General features: G+C 43.5%; 1 protein-coding gene across 2 annotated transcripts in view; it reads left to right on the forward strand.

Moving 5' to 3' along the window:
* LOC109405826 (adenylate cyclase type 6) overlaps nucleotides 1-22,601 on the forward strand; it is a 626,637-nt gene that overhangs the window by 334,856 nt on the left and 269,180 nt on the right. For both annotated transcript variants that reach the window (XM_062855487.1, XM_062855488.1), the window contains exon 6: nucleotides 11,085-11,181. In XM_062855487.1, the coding sequence (XP_062711471.1) occupies nucleotides 11,085-11,181 (97 nt within the window). The remainder of the gene's footprint in view (nucleotides 1-11,084; nucleotides 11,182-22,601) is intronic.

Genomic DNA, 22,601 nt, shown 5'->3' on the forward strand with positions numbered 1-22,601 from the left:
ACCATTTTTTGCAAATCGATCCAGTACCATAAATGACAAATACTTGCACTATGAGTAATGCTCAAGCTTTCATAAATTTAGTTCATAGAGTACGTACTTCATGATAATATGAACCGACTTACCAAATTTCGCTAATAAAACTGAAACCATAAATAACAACTACTAGTTCTATGAATACCGCTGGTCTGGTTTAATGAATCTAGTTAATAGTTCTGATATTCATGGGCATGATATCATGACTTAACTTACAAATTTTTGTCAATAAATATGAAAAACGTAACGGCAAGGTGATGTTACGGCAACATGAGCCATGAAAGTATGACCTTTTTTTGTGGTGTATATTTATAACATGAAAACACACATTTTACGCGAAATCATGACTCATTTAGCAGGTTTCAAGCAGCAGATTTTTTCCCGTGTGTGATATGCAGAGCAAGCTCGATGATCTTGCCAATCGCCAGGTCTAACTATCAACGTCAACAAGACCAAATCTTTGGATGTAAGCACAGTCAACCCTTCCAGTTTTACGGTAGCTGGGCAATCAGTGGAGAATGTTGAAAGCTTCCGGCCCCTGACCTCCAAGAGATTGAGGAGGAGGTTGGCCGATTGAAAAACAACAAAGCCGCTGGAGCAGATCAACTACCAAGCGAGCTTCTAAAATACGGGGGAGAAGCACTGGTGAGAGCACTACACTGGGTCATTACCAAGATTGGGAGGAGGAAGTATTACCGGAGGAATGGATTGAAGGTATCGTGTGTCCCATCTACAAAAAGGGCGACAAGTTGGATTGCGGGAGCTACCGCGCTACGTACAAAGTACTCTCTGAAATTTTATGCCGCCGTCTATCACCGATTGCAAGAGAGTTCGTGGGGCAATATCAGGCTGGATTCATGGGTGAACGCGCTACAACGGATCAGATTTTCGCCATCCACCAGGCATTGCAGAAATGCCGCTAATACAACGTGCCCACACATCACTTGTTCATCGATTTCAAATCGACGTATGATACAATCGATCGAGAACAGCTATGGCAGATTATGCACGATGACGGATTCCCGGATAAACTGATACGGTTGATCAAGGCGACGATGGATCGAGTGATGTGCGTAGTTCGAGTATCAGGGACACTCTCGAGTCCCTTCGAATCTCGCAGAGGGTTACGGCAAGGTGATGGTCTTTCGTGCTTGCTGTTCAACATTGCTTTGGAGGGTGTAATAAGAAGAGCGGGGATAAACACGAGTGGGACGATTTTCACGAAGTCCGTTCAGCTGCTTGGTTTCGCCGATGATATTGATATTATTGCTCGTAAATTTGAGACGATGGCGGAAACGTACATCCGACTAAAGAGTGAAGCCAGGCGAATCGGATTAGTCATTAATGTGTCGAAGACAAAGTACATGATGGCAAAAAGCTCCAGGAATCAATCACCGCGCCCGCCACCCCGAAATATCGACGGTGATGAAATCGAGGCGGTTGAAGAATTCGTGTACTTGGGCTCACCTGATCGGTAAGGGAAGTAAGTTGAAAGCTTCCAATTTTCAACTCGAACGTGAAATCTGTGCTGCTCTATGCCAGTGAAACCTGGTGTGTACCAGTGGAGAACACGCAACGGCTGCAGGTCTTCATCAATAGATGCCTGCGGTGGTATATAATTCGTGCTCGGTGGCCTCACAATTGGATCTTCATCGTGGAGCTCCGTCGTCGATGTCATCAATAGCCGATAGCGACAGAAATGCGGGAGCGAAGGTGGAGGTGGGTCGACCACACTCTATGCAAGGGAGGACACGAAATCTGCAAGCAAGCGTTAGATTGGAACCCAGTAGGACATCGCATCAGAGGCAGACGCAGAGGTTCATGGCAGTGCAGCCTCAACAAGGAAACAAAGGAAGTCGCCAGAAATTTGAACTGTCCACAGGTCAAGGCGATGACTGGCAATCGTCCAGGATGGAGATCTTTCAGTACTGAAAGTAAAGTAGCTTAAATAATAACTTTAATTTTGAAATCAGACGCAAATTGGCAGAGATGTGTTTCCGTTTTTGAGGAGGTAACACCAAATATTTCATCGAGTGTGTAACTGTAGGTTTGGGTGTATCTTCCTGCTTGTTAGTGCATCACGTCCATATTATTTGCTAGACAGTCCCAAAATTCTCAAGAGCAATCGTTTCACCCCTTTTTACCGTCTAAAGTGTATCAACAATCACCGTCCAATGGAGCGTGCACTGACTGCTGGGGTTCTCTGTCATCACCATCCATCGTCTTCTCGAAGCTTATGAACCGGAAAAATACGGTCTCACCACCCGCATTTAGTACAGTGAAGTATCGTTCTCCTTCAGACCCGAAACCTCTGTCGTCGTCACAAACTGACGCGGACAAAGGCGCCGCCGTCGACAACGACGACTACGGTCGCCGTCGGAAAACGGAAGCTTCCTTGTGTGCGGCGCAAATTTGCAATTTATCTTCATAAAAATTCATGAAACATGATTCTCGCGAGCGCGCGCGCGAGCTTGTTATGTGGACCCACCACCCGACTCCTCAAGAAAGAGCTCAACTGAGTGGAAACTGGAAAAGGTTGGTAATGGTAACCAATCCGGACACAACCCAACTCGCCGCCGCGTGCTGCCGCCTCGCCGGTCGTTGATGGGTGTCTGGCGAACGAACGTGCGACGATTTTAAAGAGGGCTACTTACGGAATTGCCGTTGCGCCACGTTGCGAGTTTGTGGAGTGTGCTCTCGATGGGATCTTAAAACAATAAAAACGGATAATGCGAATTTGGTACATTGGTTGAAAAATTAAATTGCGAGGAAAGTGTTACCTGACGGGAACGTGAGCTTTGGAAAAACACTCCAATATTTGAAGTTGAACTAAGATTCTTCAAAGAATTCCCCAAAAACCCTGACAATTTTATCACCGAAGGAATTTTCCAAAGATCTTTTGGAAAATCTATGGAAGGGCTAAAACTATTACGAGAATTTTCAAGTAACGTTTCGAGGTCTAATACTTTCAACAACTATTATAAAATCAACTACATATTATAGGGTCTGGGACCATTTGGGCAGGAGCACCTATGTTGGGCACTTGCTACTTTAACTCAGTCAATTTTGAATCAATTGACTTGATTTTTGAGACACGATCATATACGCACAGTATCTGACCATGTTCAAACATTTTAAAATTGACAGGGTTATAGCAGCAAGTGCCCAAAATAGGTGCTCCTGCCCAAATGGTCCCAGACCCTACTATTATAAAATCAACCCAGATTACTACGGTTCTCCTTACCTTTCCAAAACTGTCAAAGGGATTTTAAGCTTGATACACCTCAAATACCTAGCGAGACATAATCTTGGCACAGGAATCTTGCTAGGAATCTAGCGAGATTCTAGGAAAGAGTTTATTTGGAAGTCTTATGTTTATTATTCAACATTGCTCTAGGAAAACTTTCATATGTAGAAGGTGCTGTACTATATCATCGTAAGGTTTTCAAAAAACCTGTCAGTTTATTGGCTCTACAAAAAAAAAAAAAAAAATAACAAAGAGGAATAATTTCATTTTTTTCAACTAGTTCATGGCATCATTTATTTTAATATCATCCTAAACACATATCAACAAACTTACAACCTTTCGCAGAAAACTATGAAATGAAAGAAAAATCTCTAAACCACATTGAAAAACATAACAACCCCATCTCAACCCTCCGCCCTCGCAATAACAGAATCTGCTGCCTGCTTACACAAAAACCTCAACCGGTAATTACCCTTATTTAAACAAAATCCTACTCGGGAAAATCATCTAGAGCACGCTTGCTCGTCGACAACTCGTCGACAGACGGATGTTGGTTCTGTGCTTTCCAGATGGGGGTTACCTTTCCAACTCCCTTCGTCGTCGTGCTACTACTGCAGCTCAGAGCAAGCGTTAACATGTGGGAATGTCTGCTGCTTTCCATAATTTGTACAACATACACAGTACACTACGACCTTGTTCCTAGGAAGCTTCTTCTCACACTTTTCCACTTGTGCCCGACTACCAACAGCTGAGCTGAGGGAATAAATATGCTCCACTTTGAGTAAATTACCATCCGTGTGGTGGCAACGAAGTGTGATTGCGTGCTATAGAGTATGGTTTGTGGATCCTAGTTGGTTCACACAACATCTGAAAATTAATTAACATTCGCTAGGAAACTTTGCAGAGCAGTTCCATAGTTATCATCTGACTTCCGCAATACTTGTCTTATCATAAAGTTATTAACGTTAATTGGTCAACCTTTGGCCAATCGATACACAGTTCCTGAACTCTTTGTGTATTTTTAGAACTTGCCAAAGTTTCGTAAAATTATACTTGAACATTTACAAAATTGTTGAAGTGGAGCTCATGCTTACCTTCTTCGTGCATTAGCTGACGCTCACCTCGCTGACGCAGTGCACGTTGTACAAAACTAAGTTAAGGACAAACTTGAAATCACAGTTTAACATTGTACCATTCCAATGCACAAATCATAAAAAGTAAGCTTCTATCTATAGAGCTCTCAATTTCGGCACTAGGTAGTGCGAAGAATTTAGTTGCTTCATTAAGTGAAATTAACAAAACTCGCTACGTTTCACTTAATATCCTACATCCAATGTTCAATAGTTTAGACGCCGACAGTTCTATGTCAACCCAAACGAAAAACGATTAATCAGAATTATCCCCTGAAGAAGACTCTAATACGAGTCGAAACGTTGGAAAAATTCTTAAACTATCGCTTTAATTCCCCAAGACTGCAGTGCCGAAATTAGTAGCTCTATAGATCGTAACAGTCGAACTCTCCTTAAGCTTCTAACGTTAGTGTAATTTTTATTTTGTTCCTGCTTAAAAAAATCTTTTGCACTGGTTTCGCTTTATATAAAATTTGTGCACTTCAAATAATGAAATGTCTAATAAGTAGATGCAAAAGCCGGCCATTGTTCCGGTCAGCTTGGGATTTTAACGTGATTGTCGTTAAGATCTGAGATCAATCCTGACTTAATAAAGTTTTATATTTTTGATTTCATTACTACTATGTAATCTTTGAATAGAATGATTATTCCTACTTAAAAAAAAGGCCACAATAATCGGGGATTCCACGCAATAATCTCGAACTTAAGCGTTGTTGATAGTATGGTTCACATCATTTTATAAACCTTCTGCCAAACGCCGCAGAATATAAAAACATTCCATGTTTGAACTTGCTTGAGTGTCCTACAAAATAGCTTTTGCTTTAAATCTATATACTTCTTTAATACAGTAGTGGTAGACATTCGTTTAGCCGAGGCATATTTTTTCTACTTTTTTCGCAACTGTAATAATTTTATGTTTTTTTTTTTTAATTTTGTTAGGATCTTCTAGGCAATTTGCATGAGCCAATGGGATGAAACAATATGTTATTTTTCTGGCCTAAAATACAAGAAAAATAAAAAAATTACCTAGACATTCGTTCAGTTGAATTGCACAATTTTTGGAATTCCATAATAAAAACTATCAAATTTCGAAAAATATCCAACAAAATCATTTTGTATGGTGACCTGCATTATAGATCGACTTGTAAATCATGAATTTGATCATTTTTGGAAGTGTTGCCATATTAATTTTACATCCCAAGTAGCAAAATTAATTTTTTAATGCTTTTGAAGAATTCTTCGACGCCTGTTCTATAAAACTAAACATAAACCAATTTGAACTGCATAACGACATCAACTCAACCTTAAACCCCCTATAAAATAAAAGCGGCCCATCCTAAGATGCTCTTGGAGAGTTGATTTTAAGATTCTCTTTAAACTTGTTGTACTTCCGAAGATATCCTCTAGGCGACTTGCTCTCTGCTTGTAGAGCTCTTCAAGTGTACGATAAAACGATAATAAATTTGACAGCTTCTGTTACTGCTGCAGCGCTTTTATGTTGGAAGATAATTGAATCAGGAAAAGAAAAATGGTAATGATACATAATTATGATTGGGATTACTTTCTTATACAAATTGGGAATATTTTCGTAGTGTAACAAGGTTGTCCGCTGCCAAGTTAAATTCATTGTATATATGTTGCAAGATACTTCCAAAAAATGCAACGCGCTGCGATTATAACGCACCAATAAAATATTTTAAAATATTATTCCTGGTCATGAGAACAATGTTCATGAGTTTTCTCAACATGACTTCCATTGAAATCCAGGTCGGTGGTCGGTCAATTATCGATGGTTTTAATCAACATCACCATAAAATCGTCTTAAATTTCTTTCAACTCATGCCAGAGTTACTTTCTTGACGTTATCATTGCAACATGGTCTGAATATTTTCAACTTACTGTTCTTTAAGCACTTTCGCAGTTATTGAATGAAGGGCTTTCTTCGCCTGCCATTGTGTTAACTTGTTTATTGTATAACAAGCACAATATTACACTTTACCCAGCAATTCAACAAAATTTCCCGTCCGCAACGGGAATCGAGCAAAAGCTCAAACTAAAGGCTTTGAATAGTTTTCCTGGTATTAGTTTATTGTAGAACATATCATTCTTTGGGACTACAGTAGTTTTTGGCGTAAAATATTTACCCCTGTAGGCGAGTAAACAATTCGGGCAGTGATATGCCTTTTTAAAAAATACAACTACTCTACTCGCTAGTCTAAAAAGAACTGAACTTTATTTTCCTAACAGCTTTAACTACAATTCAAACTGCTTAATTGCACTTATCACCGTCGTCGATGTCGTCGTTGTCGTCATCCGCTCCACGCGTGCCGTCAGCAATTCACGTTGCCCCGGTTCTTATGTTTTTGTTGCCACCTAGCAACATATGAATGGTCAGCAATCACCGTCGTCGATACTGGTCAACGTCCGGCTAGCTCGGCAGCTAACTGGCGTGATTACTATTACTGTTCCCTATATCATTTTGCCTTCTTTTAAAAGGAGGCTGTTCTTTCTAGTAATGCTTTTTGACAATTTTTGACGTACCCACTAATATTTTTTTTTTATCTTTATTAACGAGATTTTTAGCCCTGGGCTAGTTCATCGCGGGACCCACGCTTTACCTCCCTTCCGAAGGAAGAACTCACATTTTGTGAGTTTGTTGGGAGTGGGATTCGATCCCAGGTCCACGGTATGATAGTCAAGTGTTCTAACCATCCAACCAGATCCGCTCCACTAATCATATAATTGTTAAAAATATTATGCCTTCTTTTAAAATAGGTTGTTCTTTTGAGTTATACTTTTGATATTTCCAATGAGATTTACTAAAATATCAAAAGATGTTGATATTAACTTTAAATTTTACTTCTTTTTATTTACCTATAGTTCAAGGTACTTATTATAGATATTTTTTGATACTTTATACGTATTGTTTCTATTTATTTTGACCTTTCTTTTTATTCCATTCAAATATTCATATTGATTATTAGTGACGAATTGCTAAAAATATTATGGCGTACATCATCGCGCTGCAGGTCTTGAATACATTTGAAATCCGACTCACGAAGCTAACGAATCCTGCTTCTTTCAGTTGCATTACCAACTTTTAACCTTTCAATCTTCTCCCTTTGGACATTTTGTCCTAGTTTTTTTTTATTACAACCATTCGACCTTCTGACCTATCGATTTTTCGACCTTTTGGCCTAGTTAATTTTTCATTTCGACCTTTCGACCTTTTGACCACTTGTATCTTTTGTCCTAGTTATTTTTTCATTTCAACATTTTGTCTTTTAGACCTTTTGATCCTTCGACCTTTTGTCCTTTCGACATTTGATCGTCGACCTTATGACCTTCGACCTTTTGTCATAGAGCCCGAAGGTCAAAAGGTCGAAAGGGCAAAACGTCGAAAGGTCAAAAAGTCGAAATAGAAAAAAATAAGTAGTACAAAAGGTCGAAAATACAAGTGCTCAAAAGGTCGAAATGAAAATATAACTAGGATAAAAGGTCAAAAAGTCGGTGGGTCAAAAGGTCGAAAGGTTGTAATATAAAATAACTAGGATTGAACGTCGAAAAGAAACAGGTTGAAAGGACAAAAGCTCAAAGGCTGTAATATATAATACAACTGAAAAAAAAACCAGCATTCGTTAAGTTCGAGAAGCGGATTTCCACCAGGGTGCGATGACGTCACGTTTTCGATTCCCGCATCTTGTACCAATGTTTAGGGAACTCAAATGCATTGTCAATGGGGGAACTCAATTGATGTTGGCTGCAAACAATCCTATTGGGTGGGAATATGGATGTCATATACGTGCGGATTTCAAATTTATTCAAGTACCTGCAGCGCGATGATGTTCGCCATAAATGAAATAAATATGAATACACTAAAACCCCAATTTACGCTCACTTCTTTTGCGCCAAACTCAATTTGCGCCCCCCGATTTACGCAGTAATTCCCAAATAGCGCTCTCCCAATTTACGCTCCTTAGGCGTAAATTGGGGTTTTAGGTATTCGGGAACAAGTAACATGTGATACACATGATACATAGAGGGTAGTGGGTAGCCCAGTCAACCAGTCATCGTATAAGATGTTGCATAACATGTTAAAGTGGAGACCATATGCGTACATTTAACATTCACCTAAATGGAGGCATGCACGCATATGGCCCCCAATTTATCATCCTTTGCAACATCTTATACGATTACTGGTTGTCTGGGAGGGTAGATGGTTAGGGTAGAGGGTAATGTTAGATGGTAGGGTAGATGGTAGGGTAGAGGGTAGGGTAAAAGGCAATATAGAGGGTAGGGTAGAGGGTTAGGGTATAAGGTAGGATAGAGAGTTGGGTAGAGGATTAAGGTAGAGGGTTGGGTAGAGGGTTGGATCAGGGGACCCGCATGCGGCAAGGTAGGCCTACTGCTCATCTTTTGCGAGTGTGTTAGTGTGACTAGCAACGCGTCCAGAAGCCTGGTCGAATCCTGCTTGGAAATCGGTTTGTTTTGTCGATGGGGCTGGCCCGCGAAATCGCATTGTGTTGTTTGGGAAGGCCCGCTCGATGCATGTTAGGTAGGCGTAGTTTGTTCGAGTTTGACGTGCCTGCACCCTCCCTGGGTTGGATAGAGGGTTCGGGTAGAGAGTAGGGTAGAAGGTAGGGTAGGTAGAAGGTAGGGTTGAAGGTAGGGTTGAAGGTAGGGTAGAGGGTTATGGTAGATGATTAGCGTAGAAGGTAGGGTAGAGGGTTAGGGTAGAAGGTAGGGTAGAGACTATGATAGAGGGTTAGGAAAGAGGGTAGGGTAGATGATTAGGGTAGAGGGTAGGGTAGAGGGTAGGGCAAAAGGTAGGGTAGAGGGTAGGGTAGAGGGTTAGTGTAGAAGGTAGGATATAAGATAGGGTAGAGGGTACGGTAGAGAGTTAGGGTAGAGGGAAGAGTAAAAAAAAATGGCTAATTTCCAAATAGCGCTCCCCCGATTTACGCACTAATTCCCAAATAACGCTCCCCCGATTTACGCACTAATTCCCAAATAGCGCTCCCCCCAAGTTACGCTCCACCAATTTACGCTCCCCCCGTTTTGAGCGTAAATTGGGGTTTTAGTGTATTTGGATGGAATAAAAATAAATGGTCAAAAAGAATAGAAGCATTACGCATGAAGTATCAAAAAAAAAATCAATGCCTAATATTTAAGTACATTTGAACTAGAGATTGATAAATAAACGTTGATCTCTAATTTTTATTTTTTATTTTAGTAGATGTTTGTTTGTTTGTTTTTGTCCACTAGGACACTGCGTGAGTGATTCCGATTTGTAACTGATATGCTCACAGGTGTCAGCCACTTTGTGGCTGGGGGGGTTGTTCTTAGAGTGGTTTCAGCAACTGACATAAAATTACAAGTGCCGGAGCTGGGATCGAACTCACGATCATCAACTTATGAAGTGAAGTAGATTTTTGAAGGAGATGTCTTTGGAAATATCTGAAGTCTAATCAAAAATAACCGCTGTGAAAGTATAACTCGAAAAAACAAGTGGTCAAAGAACAGCCTATTTTAAAAGAAGGCAAATATTATGAACAATTATATTACATATTAGCAAGTACGCTAAAAATGGCCAAAAAGCATTACAAGAAAGAATAGTCAACGAAGGCAAAATTATATAGGAAACAGTAAATATGGTTCTCCAAAAAGTGCCGTTGTTCAAAAGGATGAAATTTAAAGAACCATTATAATAAATCTTTTTTTTTCTAATTGACTGGTAATTTTTATTAGTTTCGGTTCAAAAACTTCGCAATCGAAAACTTTCTAGAAATTTGCTTCAGGGAGCTTCAACAGTCCACAAATTTTCTCTTAGGAAAAGAACATCGGCCATTCCAGAGCACAACTTCTCACAATTTCCGTGCAAGTCTTTGGAAACGCTGATAGAACTGGTTCTGGATTTCGTTACAAAATACTGGATGATGTTTTCCAAAACTTTGAATGAACTTTGAACTTTGGTCTTAATAAATAGGCCTTTGAATTTACTTTTGGAGCGTCCATAAATGCCGTAGCATTTTAAGGGGGAGGGTGAGTCTGGGATTGTGTGACGAACCATGTATTGGGTATGGGAAAATATGCTATGAAGGGGAAGGGGAGGAAAAAATCGATCAAAAAATGCTACGTCATTTATGGACACTCCTTTTCATGGCTCCAACGTTATGATCCAAAGTGGAGAAAATAAAGAGTAAATAAATGTGTAAGCCGATTTATTAAAACTGAAAGCCAGACCAAAGTTAGTTGATTTAAGTATTGTTAATAGCCGAAAGTCGCAAGTTCTTCCAAAACTCCATCGAAACTACATCAGACAGTCTCTAAGGAGTTCTACAAAGCATAGTTTAAATGTAAAAATATGAAAATCTTCTTGTAAGCATTTTCGCATGTTTTTTTTTGTAGATAGAAATATTGACATCGTTCCATTTTTTGCCTTGCTACTGAATCGCACAGCTCCACCCGCGCAACAGTAACGAAGTCGCTCGTTATTCACATTGACTGAGAGCTGAAAGTGAAAAATGCCACCCCATCATCCCAGCCAGAGTGACATTGATTCCTATTAATTTACTGCCGGAATCGATCACGACAACGATTTCCATATTTTCCCATCAGTCATGGGCGCTCGATTTTCACTTCTCCCTTTTTTTCTTTTTTTTTTCTTTTTGCAGGCGGGAGTAACAGCATTCAACCTTGACGATACCACGTCCAACTACTCGGGCACCGCTTCGCTGCGCAAGAAGAGCTTCCAGATCTACGGTGCTGCCGGTAAGTGTCCCGCGTGTTCATGATTATACATACCTAGGGGAGGACGGGACGGGAGGATGGGCGGTGCAGATGGCGGGATTTGAACTTTTCTGTTTTCGCAGCTAAATTTGTGGTTCAAGTAAACAAGTGTTTGCTAATTGTGTAATCCGCCGGTGCTCGGCGAGGGAAAAGTTTATGCTGTTTTTTTTTCTTGCAGTATTCATTTTGGAAAAGTTGATACAGAAACGGTTTCTGTTTACCAGGTTTGTCTGAACTACCGCCCACGTTTGAATGATGTTTTTTGCTTTATATTTTAAAAGCAAGTTAAAGCAGTTTTTATTAGAAAGTGATTGTATACCAGAGATAAAGCCTGTATCCGCAATAATCGGGACACAGAAGTACGGCTGTAGCTCTATAGTGAATCGGTAAAATTGGTCAAATAATTGACTGAGAACTCTTTGGTGTATGTTTATTATTTGTGCCAAATTTCATTAAAATCGATGCATTACTTTTAACTGTAAATGAAAAACAAACAGACGTGTTTTTAAGCATTTTGTACAATCATGACCAATTTTCATTCGCATGGTAGATGGTTCTATTACGCTACAATTCAAAGTTTTGTGACGATAATTATGAAATTTCATTAGCAGTTCTGATACTTATAGAGACACTTTCTTGCAAAATTTCATTAACTTTTATCAATTGATTTGAAAGCTACTGGTGTTGATAGAGGTAAGTGTTAGTGAAAATTTTTCGGGTTTTTCATGTGTGATGTTTGCCTATTCATAACTTTTGAATTTCTCTGCCAATTTTCATGAAATTTTCACGGAAGGTAGTTGATTATGTGTATATTATGTCTGCAAAAATTGATGATTATTGGTATAGTACTTTCAATAGTACAATCGAAACAATAAATGGTGCTTACTAATTGCTGTCTGAGGGGCTAAAATCACGTTCAGCCCCAATACATGGTTTGACTATAAAATTGTTGATAGTGCATCGATTTTTTTTAAATTTTGCCTATGCATCGAATGTAGATTGAGAGGTTTGTTTGCAAAATTTCAGCCATTTCCTTTGCAAAATTCGAAAGATACAGCGCTGACAAGCAAAACTAGGGGCTGTACAAAATTCAATGGCACACGTTCTACTCTATCATTGCTACAACAAAAAGTACTGCACCGATTCACATGAAATTTTGTCGGTGAAATGAACACATCTTAATATGTTATTAGGCAAAATTTGGAGCAATTTTAATGTGTCTATTACATATTTACAGCTGTATTTCTGTGTCCCGATTATTGCGGATACAGGCTTTACTAGGACTCTTCCCAAGATCTAGCTCTAGATAATATGCAGCAAAGATGCAAGTTATTAGAAACTTTGTTACTCTGCCGTTTTCGTTCACGTTGAATTGTATTGTTAAAATTGAATACTCTCAAAAAACAAAAATAAATAAAAAAAATAAAAATAGATGAAATAAACAAAGCAAAGCAAAGCAAAGCAAAGCAAAGCAAAGCAAAGCAAAGCAAAGCAAAGCAAAGCAAAGCAAAGCAAAGCAAAGCAAAGCAAAGCAAAGCAAAGCAAAGCAAAGCAAAGCAAAGCAAAGCAAAGCAAAGCAAAGCAAAGCAAAGCAAAGCAAAGCAAAGCAAAGCAAAGCAAAGCAAAGCAAAGCAAAGCAAAGCAAAGCAAAGCAAAGCAAAGCAAAGCAAAGCAAAGCAAAGCAAAGCAAAGCAAAGCAAAGCAAAGCAAAGCAAAGCAAAGCAAAGCAAAGCAAAGCAAAGCAAAGCAAAGCAAAGCAAAGCAAAGCAAAGCAAAGCAAAGCAAAGCAAAGCAAAGCAAAGCAAAGCAAAGCAAAGCAAAGCAAAGCAAAGCAAAGCAAAGCAAAGCAAAGCAAAGCAAAGCAAAGCAAAGCAAAGCAAAGCAAAGCAAAGCAAAGCAAAGCAAAGCAAAGCAAAGCAAAGCAAAGCAAAGCAAAGCAAAGCAAAGCAAAGCAAAGCAAAGCAAAGCAAAGCAAAGCAAAGCAAAGCAAAGCAAAGCAAAGCAAAGCAAAGCAAAGCAAAGCAAAGCAAAGCAAAGCAAAGCAAAGCAAAGCAAAGCAAAGCAAAGCAAAGCAAAGCAAAGCAAAGCAAAGCAAAGCAAAGCAAAGCAAAGCAAAGCAAAGCAAAGCAAAGCAAAGCAAAGCAAAGCAAAGCAAAGCAAAGCAAAGCAAAGCAAAGCAGATTAAAAAAAATAAAATTAAACAAAATAAAATAAATTAAAAATGTAAAAGATGACCCATTACCGCGCTGAAAATTTCTTTAATAAAGACATCTCACTACCTCAAAAGAAATAAAGTTGAATAAAATATTACAAACATCAGCAAATATTAGAAGATCATCCTTGAACATGAGACGTCACGATTGTTTGGTTTCAGTGTTTCTATCATAAACCCTCAAAGTTTAAGAAACATTGGCAAGTATACAATCTGGTAATGCTCTCAAAAGAAAGTTGCTGGTTGAATGTTAATATTTTACAGTTTTAACCTCCATTAAACGGAAGCATAATCGATTATGACAAGAAATGGCTTCAGCTCCTTTACATTGAGGCCCAGCAGTATATACATTAAAGGCATAACACACCGAACCGTCTGGGGAGGGATTGAACCAACAAAGTGATTTTCCCCAAACCCAACCCGGAAAAAGACAGAAAGACTATAGACTTCGACACTAAACGCCACTACCAAAGGGGTTTCGAACGTAATGTCGTAAATTTGATTACGACATCCCCAGAAGACCGTGCGTTCGCAGGGTTTTTCCCATCGTTCAACGGAGCACGTGTTATGTGCCAAGTAGGGTTTCCCTCGAGCGAAGGAGACCTTCGCACTGGCAAGCTGGGAGCTCTTAACCCATGTCGGTGGGTTCCTCTGTCGTTTGGGGAGGGACGGAAATGAGCTGAAGAATCAACCCGAAGCTAATCAAGTGCGGGTTTTGGAGCAGCACCCTCATATATTTTACTTGAAATGCGATTTTGCTGGGAATGCTAAAACTGATTGGTACAATAGTGGAGCGTGGGAAAATCAGACAACAGATTCAGCTCATATGCAACACATAGGTTGGTTAAACTAGCTTTCCAAAGGAATTCCTAGAGGAATTTCCGGAAGAATTTCCGAAAGCATTTTCGGAGGAATTTTTGGAGGAATTCCCGGAGGAATTCTTGGAGGAATCCCCGGAGGAATCCCCGCAGGAATTCCAGGAGGAATCCCCGGAGGAATTCCAGGAGGAATCCCCGGAGGAATTCCAGGAGGAATCCCCGGAGGAATTCCAGGAGGAATCCCCGGAGGAATTCCAGGAGGAATCCCCGGAGGAATTCCAGGAGGAATTCCCGGAGGAATTCCAGGAGGAATTCCCGGAGGAATTCCCGGAGGAATTCCTGGAGGAATCCCCGGAGGAATTCCTGGAAGAATCCCCGGACGAATTCCTGGAGGAATCCCCGGAGGAATTCCGGGAGGAGTCCCAGGAGGAATTCCTGGAAGAATCCCCGGACGAATTCCTGGAGGAATCCCCGGAGTGATTCCGGGAGGAATCCCCGGAGGAATTCCGGGAGGAATCCCAGGAGAAATTCCTGGAGGAATCCCCGGAGGAATTCCTGGAGGAATCCCCGGAGGAATTCCAGGAGGAATCCCCGGAGGAAATCCAGGAGGAATCCCCGGAGGAATTCCAGGAGGAATCCCCGGAGGAATTCCAGGAGGAATCCCCGGAGGAATTCCAGGAGGAATCCCCGGAGGAATTCCAGGAGGAATCTCCGGAGGAATTCCAGGAGGAATCCCCGGAGGAATTCCAGGAGGAATTCCCGGAGGAATTCCAGGAGGAATTCCCGGAGGAATTCCAGGAGGAATTCCCGGAGGAATTCCAGGAGGAATTCCCGGAGGAATTCCCGGAGGAATTCCTGGAGGAATCCCCGGAGGAATTCCTGGAAGAATCCCCGGACGAATTCCTGGAGGAATCCCCGGAGGAATTCCGGGAGGAGTCCCAGGAGGAATTCCTGGAAGAATCCCCGGACGAATTCCTGGAGGAATCCCCGGAGTGATTCCGGGAGGAATCCCCGGAGGAATTCCGGGAGGAATCCCAGGAGAAATTCCTGGAGGAATCCCCGGAAGAATTCCTGGAGGAATCCCCGGAGGAATTCCTGGAGGAATCCCCGGAGGAATTCCTGGAGGAATCCCCGGAGGAATTCCTGGAGGAATCCCCGGAGGAATTCCTGGAGGAATCCCCGGAGGAATTCCTGGAGGAATCCCCGGAGGAATTCCTGGAGGAATCCCCGGAGGAATTCCTGGAGGAATCCCCGGAGGAATTCCTGGAGGAATCCCCGGAGGAATTCCTGGAGGAATCCCCGGAGGAATTCCTGGAGGAATCCCCGGAGGAATTCCTGGAGGAATCCCCGGAGGAATTCCTGGAGGAATCCCCGGAGGAATTCCTGGAGGAATCCCCGGATGAATTCCTGGAGGAATCCCCGGAGGAATTCGTGGAGGAATCCCCGGAGGAATTCCTGGAGGAATCCCCGGAGGAATTCCTGGAGGAATCCCCGGAGGAATTCCTGGAGGAATCCCCGGAGGAATTCCTGGAGGAATCCCCGGAGGAATTCCTGGAGGAATCCCCGGAGGAATTCCTGGAGGAATCCCCGGAGGAATTCCTGGAGGAATCCCCGGAGGAATTCCTGGAGGAATCCCCGGAGGAATCCCCGGAGGAATCCCCGGAGGAATTCCTGGAGGAATCCCCGGAGGAATTCCTGGAGGAATCCCCGGAGGAATTCCTGGAGGAATCCCCGGAGGAATTCCTGGAGGAATCCCCGGAGGAATTCCTGGAGGAATTCCTGGAGGAATCCCCGGAGGAATTCCTGTAGGAATCCCCGGAGGAATTCCTGGAGGAATCCCCGGAGGAATTCCTGGAGGAATCCCCGGAGGAATTCCTGGAGGAATCCCCGGAGGAATTCCTGGAGGAATCCCCGGAGGAATTCCTGGAGGAATCCCCGGAGGAATTCCTGGAGGAATCCCCGGAGGAATTCCTGGAGGAATCCCCGGAGGAATTCCTGGAGGAATCCCCGGAGGAATTCCTGGAGGAATCCCCGGAGGAATTCCTGGAGGAATCCCCGGAGGAATTCCTGGAGGAATCCCCGGAGGAATTCCTGGAGGAATCCCCGGAGGAATTCTGGAGGAATCCCCGGAGGAATTCCTGGAGGAATCCCCGGAGGAATTCCTGGAGGAATCCCCGGAGGAATTCCTGGAGGAATCCCCGGAGGAATTCCTGGAAGAATCCCCGGAGGAATTCCTGGAGGAATCCCCGGAGGAATTCCTGGAGGAATCCCCGGAGGAATTCCTGGAGGAATCTCCGGAGGAATTCCTGGAGGAATCTCCGGAGGAATTCCTGGAGGAATCCTCGGAGGAATTCCTGGAGGAATCCCCAGAGGAATTCCTGGAGGAATCCCCAGAGGAATTCCTGGAGGAATCCCCGGAGGAATTCCTGGAGGAATCCCCGGAGGAATTCCTGGAGGAATCCCCGGAGGAATTCCTGGAGGAATCCCCGGAGGAATTCCTGGAGGAATCCCCGGAGGAATTCCTGGAGGAATCCCCGGAGGAATTCCTGGAGGAATCCCCGGAGGAATTCCTGGAGGAATCCCCGGAGGAATTCCTGGAGGAATCTCCGGAGGAATTCCTGGAGGAATTCCTGGAGGAATTCCTGGAGGAATTCCTGGAGGAATTCCTGGAGGAATTCCTGGAGGAATTCCTGGAGGAATTCCTGGAGGAATTCCTGGAGGAATCCCCGGAGGAATTCCTGGAGGAATCCCCGGAGGAATTCCTGGAGGAATCCCCGGAGGAATTCCTGGAGGAATCCCCGGAGGAATTCCTGGAGGAATCCCCGGAGGAATTCCTGGAGGAATCCCCGGAGGAATTCCTGTAGGAATCCCCGGAGGAATTCCTGTAGGAATCCCCGGAGGAATTCCTGTAGGAATCCCCGGAGGAATTCCTGTAGGAATCCCCGGAGGAATTCCTGTAGGAATCCCCGGAAGAATTCCTGTAGGAATCCCCGGAGGAATTCCTGTGGAATCCCCGGAGGAATTCCTGGTGGAATCCCCGGAGGAATTCCTGGTGGAATCCCCGGAGGAATTCCTGGTGGAATCCCCGGAGGAATTCCTGGTGGAATCCCCGGAGGAATTACTGGTGGAACTCCCGGAGGAATTCCTGGTGGAATCCCCGGAGGAATTCCTGGTGGACCCCCGGAGGAATTCCTGGTGGAATCCTGTAGGAATCCCCGGAGGAATTCCTGGAGGAATTCCTGAAGGAATTCCTGATGGAATCCCCGGAGGAATTCCTGGAGGAATCCCCGGAGGAATTCCTGATGGAATCCCCGGCGGAATTCCTGGAGGTATTCCTGTAGGAATCCCCGGAGGAGTTCCTGGAGGAATCCTTAGACCCAAGCAACACACATGTTATATAAGAGTTACGACAGCGCAAGTTTTGGTTGTATAGAAGTTAATTTTACGTAATTCTAACATTGTGTTGGAATAACGTCTAATAAACTTCTATACAACTAAAACTTGCGCTGTCGTAACTAATATATAACATGTGTGTTGCTTGGGGAGGGAATTCCTGGAGGAATCCCCGGAGGAGTTCCTGGAGGAATCCCCGGAGGAATTCCTGGAGGAATCCCCGGAGGAATTCCTGGAGGAATCCCCGGAGGAATTCCTGGAGGAATCTCCGGAGGAATTCCTGGAGGAATCTCCGGAGGAATTCCTGGAGGAATCCTCGGAGGAATTCCTGGAGGAATCCCCAGAGGAATTCCTGGAGGAATCCCCAGAGGAATTCCTGGAGGAATCCCCGGAGGAATTCCTGGAGGAATTCCCGGAGGAATTCCTGGAGGAATCCCCGGAGGAATTCCTGGAGGAATCCCCGGAGGAATTCCTGGAGGAATCCCCGGAGGAATTCCTGGAGGAATCCCCGGAGGAATTCCTGGAGGAATCCCCGGAGGAATTCCTGGAGGAATCCCCGGAGGAATTCCTGGAGGAATCCCCGGAGGAATTCCTGGAGGAATCCCCGGAGGAATTCCTGGAGGAATCCCCGGAGGAATTCCTGGAGGAATCCCCGGAGGAATTCCTGGAGGAATCCCCGGAGGAATTCCTGGAGGAATCCCCGGAGGAATTCCTGGAGGAATCCCCGGAGGAATTCCTGGAGGAATCCCCGGAGGAATTCCTGGAGGAATCCCCGGAGGAATTCCTGGAGGAATCCCCGGAGGAATTCCTGGAGGAATCCCCGGAGAAATTCCTGGAGGAATCCCCGGAGGAATTCCTGGAGGAATCTCCGGAGGAATTCCTGGAGGAATTCCTGGAGGAATTCCTGGAGGAATTCCTGGAGGAATTCCTGGAGGAATTCCTGGAGGAATTCCTGGAGGAATTCCTGGAGGAATTCCTGGAGGAATTCCTGGAGGAATTCCTGGAGGAATCCCCGGAGGAATTCCTGGAGGAATCCCCGGAGCAATTCCTGGAGGAATCCCCGGAGGAATTCCTGGAGGAATTCCTGGAGGAATTCCTGGAGGAATCCCCGGAGGAATTCCTGGAGGAATCCCCGGAGGAATTCCTGTAGGAATCCCCGGAGGAATTCCTGTAGGAATCCCCGGAGGAATTCCTGTAGGAATCCCCGGAGGAATTCCTGTAGGAATCCCCGGAGGAATTCCTGTAGGAATCCCCGGAGGAATTCCTGTAGGAATCCCCGGAGGAATTCCTGTAGGAATCCCCGGAGGAATTCCTGTAGGAATCCCCGGAGGAATTCCTGTAGGAATCCCCGGAGGAATTCCTGTAGGAATCCCCGGAGGAATTCCTGTAGGAATCCCCGGAGGAATTCCTGTAGGAATCCCCGGAGGAATTCCTGTAGGAATCCCCGGAGGAATTCCTGTAGGAATCCCCGGAGGAATTCCTGGACAAATCCCCGAAGGAATTCCTGGAGGAATCCCTGGAGGAATTCCTGGAGGAATCCCCGGAGGAATTCCTGGAGAAATCTCCGGAGGAATTCCTGGAGGAATCCCCGGAGGAATTCCTGATGGAATCCCCGGAGGAATTCCTGATGGAATCCCCGGAGGAATTCCTGGTGGAATCCCCGGAGGAATTCCTGGTGGAATCCCCGGAGGAATTCCTGGTGGAATCCCCGGAGGAATTCCTGGTGGAATCCCCGGAGGAATTCCTGGTGGAATCCCCGGAGGAATTCCTGGTGGAATCCCCGGAGGAATTCCTGGTGGAATCCCCGGAGGAATTCCTGGTGGAATCCCCGGAGGAATTCCTGGTGGAATCCCCGGAGGAATTCCTGGTGGAATCCCCGGAGGAATTCCTGGTGGAATCCCCGGAGGAATTCCTGGTGGACCCCCGGAGGAATTCCTGGTGGAATCCTGTAGGAATCCCCGGAGGAATTCCTGGAGGAATTCCTGAAGGAATTCCTGATGGAATCCCCGGAGGAATTCCTGGAGGAATCCCCGGAGGAATTCCTGATGGAATCCCCGGAGGAATTCCTGGAGGTATTCCTGTAGGAATCCCCGGAGGAGTTCCTGGAGGAATCCTCAGACCCAAGCAACACACATGTTATATAAGAGTTACGACAGCGCAAGTTTTGGTTGTATAGAAGTTAATTTTACGTAATTCTAACATTGTGTTGGAATAACGTCTAATAAACTTCTATACAACTAAAACTTGCGCTGTCGTAACTAATATATAACATGTGTGTTGCTTGGGGAGGGAATTCCTGGAGGAATCCCCGGAGGAGTTCCTGGAGGAATCCCCGGAGGAGTTCCTGGAAAAATCCCCGGAGGAACTCCTGGAGAAACAAGACCCCCGATTAGATTTCCTTTACCTTTTTTCCCTAATTATTGAAAACTGTGTATACCTGCCTAATAATAAGTCAGATGTACATTAATTACATGTTTCTAGTATACCTTTATACCTACTTGAGAACATTTTATTTACCTTGTGTCAATCTTTCCTGAGTCAATTTATCTCAAACTACCGACCTAACATTATTGTTAACTTCTTATTGACCATTTACCCACACCCAAACGGAACGCAATAAAGCAAAAACTTCTTCCCTAAATTGAATCCTGACCAAGGATCTGCCCCCTTCCCCCTCTCCGCCTGCCACAGGGAGCCCACAGGGGAAGGTTGTCCGTTCCACCGGGTCTCGAAAACAAGCACAAAACTACTCAAATTACAACTAATGTGAACAAATCCAGTGTCGTCCACTGCCTTCCTCCGGATTCCGGTGTGCCCGGTCCGGGGACCAACTGGTCGGTTGTACTCGAACTTCCGGGGAAAATTCAATTATTTTAAACTTTTTTTTTCCTACTTCCCGTACATGTACGGGCGGTGTGTGGGTACTCTAGCTGCGGTAAGGGATTGTGTTGAGGGTGGACGTGAGGCAGCTCAAGAGGAAAAATTTCTCTCTGTATCATTGGATTCTGTGTATCCTACCTGTTTGTTCGGTGCAATGGGAAATGGCAAAAGTTAGTTCTATCTCTAGCTCTGGTACGGTTCGGATGGAAGGAGAGGGTTTGATGTAAGAAGTTTTGTTCCGAATGAAGGATTTCTTTGGTTGCACTTTTTACGGGAGGAAGTCACAGCAACAGGTTCTATTCGTGTTTCCTTTCGTTGAATAGAAGGAACTTTGCAGATTGTTTGTTTACATTTTCAATGGACAAACGACATGAGATGGCTGGTGATTATATTTGTTTTAGAGCTTTTTATGAGAGGATACCTAGCCATTCATAAGTGAACTTATGACTTCTCATCTTCGGAATGATGCAATATTTAAATCTATGAAATACCGCTTTTAGCTTCTTGAAGCTTTTGCAGGAAATCGTCTCTTTTTTCTATCTAAGATGTCTTTCTACTTGTAGGATAAATAAAATCAATTTTATTTATCCTGCAAGTTGATGTTGTAACCTTCCAGTGTCGTTTGCCTCTCATCAAAACAGATTTCATTATAATATGTTTTTGCCTGTGTTACATCATCGAGTACCCGTAATTTACCCAAAAGATCAAACAACGTCTATCATCGTGTATTCGTTCTTGAAAATCATTACATCACAACATCTAAATAGCAACATGGTTACCGAAATCAGCTATTTTCCAATTTCGGGTGCACCTGTCACCGTATCACCGTGTACAGGATGGGCTCAATGAACCTTGTTAACCTGGAAAACCACACCTTCTTTTTGGCCGTGAGTTGGTAGAGTGAGAAGCGAACGGTACGGTGGTGCGTGAGCAACCCATTGCTCACCAATTCAATGAATAATTCCTTCATCAGCAACCACCAGACCAAAGCGAACTAGTAGCAGCGGCAGCAGATCCCGACCTCGGATGATGTTGTGATGAAACATTCCGTTTCATCTTTCGGCGACAGGACAGTCGTCGAAACGGTTGTTGGTGGACAATGGTGTGGTGTAATGTTGAGCTGTTCTTCTCGGTAGAATCACTCAAGAGAATGGCGACGCACGAAAGGACACCCTCAGAAACGGGGTACATTTTAATTAAAAATTATTTCGATGCCAACCGACGACAGTGGCGGTTGTATTTTCGGAAGTGAGTAAATCACAAGCAGAGGTTAATTGGTGAACGGCTAGGTCATGTTGACAAGTGTTTCATGCGAGATCCATGGAAAAGTATATAAAAACGTGTTTTTACTTAACCCTTTGAAGCTGGAATTTTTCCAAGCGTTCTTCTGGAGTTTTTCTACGTTTTTCTGTAGTTTTGGTATTCAATAGTATAAAAATGGTAGAATATTAGGCGGAATATTTTTTCTGGACATCCTAGGCCATCCAAACTATTCTTGAGTTTAGATCCTTCTTTCATTATACAAAGCTGCAATTTGTAATCCGTCAAGTCTTCTGAAAATTCAATAGACAGTAACAGATCATTCGGGATATCCTAGGTCATCAAAACTGTTCATGAGTTTAGATCCTAAAGTCTGCGGGTGTAACGGTAACTGATTTCATTATACAAAGCTGCGATTTGTAATCTATCATGTCCAGTAACTCTTCTGAAAGGTAAATAGACAATATCAGATCAGTCGGGATATCCTAGGTCATCCAAACTGTTCTTGAGTTTAGATCATAAAGTTTATGAGTGTAACGGTAACTTCTTACATTAAAAGCTATGATTTGTAATCTATCATGTCCAGTAAGTCTTCTGAAAATTCAATAGACAGTATCAGATCATTCGGGATATCTTAGGTCATCCAAACTGTTCTTGAGTATAGATCCTAAAGTCTATGGGTATAACGGTGACTGATTTCATTATACAAAGCTGCGATTTGTAATCTATCATGTCCAGCAAGTCTTCTGAAAGGTAAATAGACAATATCACATCAGTCGGGATATCCTAGGTCATCCAAACTGTTCCTGAGTTTAGATCCTAAAGACTGCGGGTATAAC

The sequence above is a fragment of the Aedes albopictus genome, chromosome 3 (assembly GCF_035046485.1).
Source record: "Aedes albopictus strain Foshan chromosome 3, AalbF5, whole genome shotgun sequence".
NCBI classification, from domain to species: Eukaryota; Metazoa; Arthropoda; class Insecta; order Diptera; family Culicidae; genus Aedes; species Aedes albopictus.